This window comes from Bos taurus, chromosome 10 (genome assembly GCF_002263795.3).
Source record: "Bos taurus isolate L1 Dominette 01449 registration number 42190680 breed Hereford chromosome 10, ARS-UCD2.0, whole genome shotgun sequence".
Lineage (NCBI taxonomy): Eukaryota > Metazoa > Chordata > Mammalia > Artiodactyla > Bovidae > Bos > Bos taurus.
The window spans coordinates 11,056,745-11,062,744 of record NC_037337.1 but is presented as its reverse complement, the minus strand read 5'-3'; the positions used below and the strand labels follow the sequence as shown (position 1 = coordinate 11,062,744).

The window sequence follows — 6,000 nt, the reverse complement described above, 5'->3', positions numbered from 1 at the left end:
ACATTCAAACAGTATATAAGGGTTCTCTTTTCACCACATCCTGGCCAGCATCTCTTGTCGTTTTGATGATAGCCATTCTAATAGATGGGATGACTCTCACTGTGGTTTTGATTTGCATTTCTCTCATGCTTGCTGATGTTGAACATCTTTTCATGTATCTGTTGGCCGTTTTGATGTCTTTTTGGAAAACTGTCAATTTAGTTCTCTGCTCATTTAAAAACGGGATTGTTTTCATTGTTATTGAGTTGAATCATTTTTCAATATATGTATTTTTGGATATTAATCCCTTATCCAATATACAGTTTACAAAATTTTTTCCCCCATTCTCCCCAAAATTGTCTTTTTCATTTTGTTAATTGTTTCTTTTCTGGTGCAGAACTTGTGAGTTTGATATAGTCCCGTGTGTTGATTTTTGCTTTTGTAGTTTATGCTTTTGGTATCATACCCCAAAAAAGTCATTGCCAAGATCAAAGAGCTTCTTTCCTAAGTTTTCTTTTAGGAGTACTTCTCTGCTTCTTAAACAAGAAGTTTTCTGAACGTTTCAAGCTTTCTACACCAGCTTCCAATGATGAAGAATGACTAGGAATAAGGTAAGAGTACCCAGTCGTGTGTTGGTAAATGCTTGGCAGTCAGCAATCTGGAGATCTAATTTGTAGTGTTTGCCGATTTCTGTGGTGTAAATACTATGATGGCTAATTTCAAACTTTCAACAGATTTAACAGCCGGCTCACAAAATTTCCAAGACTAGCTCTCATGAACTGGCATGCTCTGGTTTAAACACACCAGGGGGGCTACCTGTTCTACTTTGCCCTCTAATTGGTGGGAAGGCAAAAGTTACATACGCAATGTAATAGGCTTCCGAGGTATGGAATTATGTTCTAAATGTCCTGTGAGCCCACGGTACTGTCGTGTTCATAGCCACCAAAGTGTTGATTATCTAGAGATTTTCCTGTGGACTACTGCTTTTAGGGAGGAATGCCCAGCAGGGAGGCTGCCTCCTTGTCCAGCCAGCCTCAGGGAGGAAGTGTACGGGAAATACAGGAGCACAGGACAGATCTGATAAGTACACCAGTGTCACTGAAAGTCAGATCAACATACCATAAGACTTCAGCTCAAATTAACATCCATATCTGATCAACTAACACATTTTCCTCTTACAAAGGAGTGTATTAATATTTCAAGGTAGAGGGTTTGGCATGCAATTCAGTGATTAGCATGAAATCCCCCGAGAGTCTTTGGCCTTCATCACATATCGCCTGGTAAAGTGCCAAGGCCTCCAGAGAAAGGGCACTAAAATGTTACAGTATAAAATAGCTTTTATACCTATAAAGGTATACTCTATACCATAGAGTGGGTGGAGGACCAGGAGGGCCAGAGGGCTCCTGAAGGCCTTAGGGCTCAGGAAATAACCTTTCAGTGAGACACAAAAAGCAAGGAAAAGGGGGGAGGATTGAGAGATGACATTCTCCAACCATACGAATTTACTTCTCCTTCCTGGACTCTTTTGAATTGGGATCGATCTATAGATGTGTCACAGTAGCAGTGCAGCTCCGATACCCTGGGAGGCGGCTCCTGTAGCAGGGTCTGCCTGGGCGATTAGACAGTGTCAGCAAGCAGGGGGTTGGTGGACAGGCCCAAGCTGTGTCCCGTCACTGAAGACCCTGATCGAAGACCCTAGTCCCGACTTTTGAAGCAACCTACACCTGTAGGCTTTACGTGTGAGGTGGACCAAAATCCTCCATGTCTTGCATCGGTCATGCATATGCCACTGTAGTTTCTACCAAAATCATAATAAAATGATGGTGACAGTGTTTATCCTTTATTTATAACTTAAGGTATTTCCAGGAATTCTGGAATAGGAGAATATATTGCCGCCCAGCAATATTTCTTGAAACAGAAATCTAAGGGAATTTATTTAAAAAATTTGCCTGGATCATTTGCCTTACAAATGAAATGGGAGAAGAACTAATGTAAAAATCAGGCAAGTTTCTGTCCTGAACATAAAGTGAGGCTGCTGATACCACCATAGATAGTGTATGTTGTGAGCAGCTTTCTGAGTTGTAGGAGGGCTCATATCCATATACATTATTGTCCTTATTACTTAAGAGTCAGCCGTCTAGCAAAAAATGGACAGGTAATCTCCATACCAGGTATTCAGAGCATATAGATTGTAGTAAGACGTGGTCCTTTAATTCTCAATTAGCTGACATTCCACTAGGGGGAGCCAAATATATAAAAAAGCACAATTGTTGAAAGTACTGGTAGAGGTCTGGGTGGAAGGCGTGTGGGGTGGAGAGGGTATAAGAAAGAATTGGACAAACGACCCAGGATCGGTCAGGAAAAGTCTTCATAGGAATAGTGTCCCTGAGCAGTGTTTCTGAGGTTCCTTACCCCAAATAAGGAGGCTGCTGAGGTGAGGAACTGTCAGGCTTCTCTGTGAAAGAAACAGAAGGTGAGACCTTTGGCCTGAGCCTTCTGACTGATGTACATGGTCAACCTCACGACTGAGGAAGAAAGATCCCCTGGCGATTGTCTGTGGATTCCACAGAGAACAGCAGAGTCCCCGTCAAAGCCTGAGCCACGTGGGAGTGATGTCTGGGTAACATGGTTTTTAGAAATCATCTCTTCTTTATTGCCACATTCATATAAGAAGTTTGGTATATCTGGGTGGGCAAAAAGAAAGCCACACTGAATACAAAGAAAATTGTAGGAGGTTAAAAAACATATGACTTTAGTGTTTGGAAAAGCAGTTACGGATTGCGTCCTCCATTTATTTATCCAGGCGATCAAAATTCTGGGTCTGAAATTCTTGGAAGTCCTCTGGGATGGTGTCTGCAAAGGGGGACAGGCACAGGGGCATTAGGAAGGCTCCCTCCAGCCCTAGTGCATCTCGAGCTGGGAGGCATCCTGTAGGGGTCGCTGTCAGCCCGCCCAACAAGCCCCCAAAGAACCACCCCCCATACTCCCCAACCCCGCAGCCATTTTCTACCTCAGGCAGCTTTGCGAACTGTTGGCTTAAAGCCCAGGAGCGTCATTCACAGGCCAAAAGAAAATGAGCAGGCAGAATGGGTTTTGAGTTTATGATTGTGTTTGAGCTATATGAAAATGAAGGCTGCCTCTCAATTAAATCTGCCTCCATCTCTCGCAGAACCCTATGTCCCAAGCCAAGCAGTTTAATAGTTTAATTCTCTAGGGTTCCATCTCCTCATCTATCAAATAGGAAACATGAGATCTGCCTTTTGCTTGGATCACAGAGGGACCCTCAGATTTCAGGAATATGTGGCATGACTTTCGGCTTCTGGGAGAGATGTGTGCTATACAATAAGGTGGCATTGTTTGATTTTTTTTTTTCTAGTAGTAATACTATTCAGTAACAAGAATGTGCATTACCATTGCAGCGATATTTCAGGTTGGACCAAATGATGTTTTCCTGGGAGAAGCAGAACACGCCGAGCCGGCCTCCACGCATGGTGGTGTCTATGGTGACCCCAGAATCAGCCACCAACTCAGAGCCTTCATAAAATCGCACCCTGTGGACAACACAGCCGGAGTGGGTTTCAAACCAAGGTCAGGAGGAACCACCCATCAGGAGACAGGGGGTCCTACTTCTTGGCCACCTACGTCTTTGCTCTGTTTCATCTTCCACTTTTCTCAGACCTGGGCTGTGCTTCTGGCTGCTCTTTTCCCCTTTCCCTGCTAGACTGGGAGATCCATGAGGTCAGGGACCACCTGTTCACATCTGCCCTTCTTCTGTCCCTCGAAAGGCCTAGATGAGGTTGGGCACTGAGTCCAACTCAATGGGTCCTCACTGATGAATCAGAAAGCACAATACGACCCAGGACCAAGAGGCTTTGTGACTTCACTGTGCAGTGAGTTACCCTGTCCAGACATCATACTTAAAAACCACTGCTCTTTGGGATCCAGGAGCAATGATTTTCCTCGGGAGGAACAGCATTCCCTAAGTAGGATTTTAGAAATGTGGGTGGGGGGGCATTTGGGGCTGTAACCATGGCATTTAGTGGCAGAAGGCAGGGATGTTGGGTGGCTTACAAGGCCCTGGAGAGAACTATGAAAACCTGTCCTGCATCCAGACACCTTTGGGGTGCTCCTCCAGACCCCTGGGTAGGAACAGACCCTTGGCCTGTTTCTAGTTATCTGGGCTTAAAACCCAACTCAGGTGTGAATATCAAGTATTTTTGCACTAATATCAACTGATTTTTTTCCAGGGTAAACTGATAAACTGTTGAGTACATTTGACTCGTAAACAACATAGGTTTGCATGGGCACACTAATATGTGGATTTTTTCCCCCCATAAATACTATTTCACTACATGATCTGCGGGTAGTTGAATCTGCAGATATGAACCACAGATACAGAAGGCCGACCATGGGACTTGAGCATCTGTGGATTTTTGTCCATTGCAGGTCTGGGAACCACCCCCTGAATTGTTCAAGTCAACTGTACTTCATTGTCCTGTTTAAAAATTAAGCTGTTCCCTATTCATCTTATTGGAGTATGGTTGATTTACAATGTTGTCTTTGCGAAGTAGGTCAGTTATACCTATGTCCACTCTTTTTAGATTCTTTTCCCATAAAGGACATTACAGAGTACTGAGTAGAGTTCCCTGTGCTATACGGTAGGTCCTTATTATCTACTTTATAAACAGTCGTGTGCATATGTCAGGTCTGACCTCCCAATCCATCCTTTTCCCCCCTGGTAACCATAAGGTTGTTTTCTACATCTACTGCTTCTGTTTTGTAACAAAGTTCACTTGTACCCTTTTATTAGACTCCACACGTAAGAGGTATCATACGATATTTGTCCTTCTCTGTAGCTGTTCATTATTTTAGAAATTCACAACACTGCTGGCAATACCACGTTGTGGCCACAACCCACGAGCTGTAGCAGGACATCACCTCTGCAGTGATTCTAGGTACACGGGCCAGCAGCAGCCTCACTGTGTGTTCTGCTACGGTTGTGTCCAAGCACTTACACGATTTTGTTATAAATCTTATTTCTCCATTAGGGATCAGATTGATCCTTAACATCATGCAGGTAGGTAATATTTTCTATGACTTCATTTGGGATGGAAGAGGCTGCATTTCAAAATATTTGTTATAAAAAAGGGGGCATGCAGCTTAATAGGGCTGAGAATATGACAACCTCCCTCTAGACAGATACCACTTTTGGTGTAAAGTCTCAAAGAAAGACAAAGTATGAATTAGCTTTCATGATTTCCTTTTTTCCACTCGGCAGCTTTCCTGCCCCGGTCAGGAAAATGCAATCAGCACCTCTTCCTGAAGAAGTGCTACATAAGCTGGTGTGGATCTGTAAGCCTGAGGAATGAGAAAGAAAGTACATTGCTGCTGCTGCTGCTGCTGCTAAGTCACTTCAGTCGTGTCCGACTCTGTGCAACCCCATAGACGGCAGCCCACTAGGTTCCTGTCCCTGGGATTCTCCAGGCAAGAATACCAGAGTGGGTTGCCATTTTCTTCTCCAAAGTACATTGACTACATGTCAAAGATGTGGTTCTAAGACATCCTAGCTTCTGAGAATAGGTGTTTGTTTTTTTAAACAGTCCTACAGGGAAATTCCAAGGGCTTCCCTTGTGACTCAGACGGTAAAGAATTTGCCTGCAATGTGGGAGACCCACGTTCAATCCCTGGGTGGGGAAGATTCACTGGGGGAGGGCATGGCAACCCACTCCGGTATTCTTGCCTGGAGAATCCCATGAACAGAGGAGTCCAGTGGGCTACAGTCCAGGGGCTTGCAAAGAGTCGGACTTGACTGAGCAACTAACACTTTCACAGGGAAGTAAGGCAGAACGTGGGCTCACAAGAGGGTCAGTTCATGCCGAGGGCAGTATGTGTCACTGCTATGTCAGGCGCAGGGGAGACCAAGATAAAATGAGACATGGGTGCTGCTCTTGTGGAGTTTATCAGACCATGAGGGACTCACTGCAGCACGAAATGCTGAGGTAAGTGATGATACAGGGTCCA

At 44.5% G+C, this 6,000-nt stretch overlaps 1 protein-coding gene across 2 annotated transcripts in view; it reads right to left on the bottom strand.

Moving 5' to 3' along the window:
• Positions 1 to 2,605: 2,605 nt before the first annotated feature.
• The window catches only part of THBS4 (thrombospondin 4), a 233,753-nt gene continuing 230,358 nt past the window's right edge, over positions 2,606 to 6,000 (bottom strand). Inside the window, exons 24-25 of one of the 2 annotated variants that reach the window (XM_059890619.1) lie at positions 3,391 to 3,530; positions 2,606 to 2,832 (exon numbers count right to left, since the gene is read on the bottom strand). In XM_059890619.1, coding sequence (XP_059746602.1) covers positions 2,771 to 2,832; positions 3,391 to 3,530 — 202 coding nt within the window. In that variant the 3' untranslated portion in view covers positions 2,606 to 2,770. 2 annotated transcript variants of the gene reach the window in all.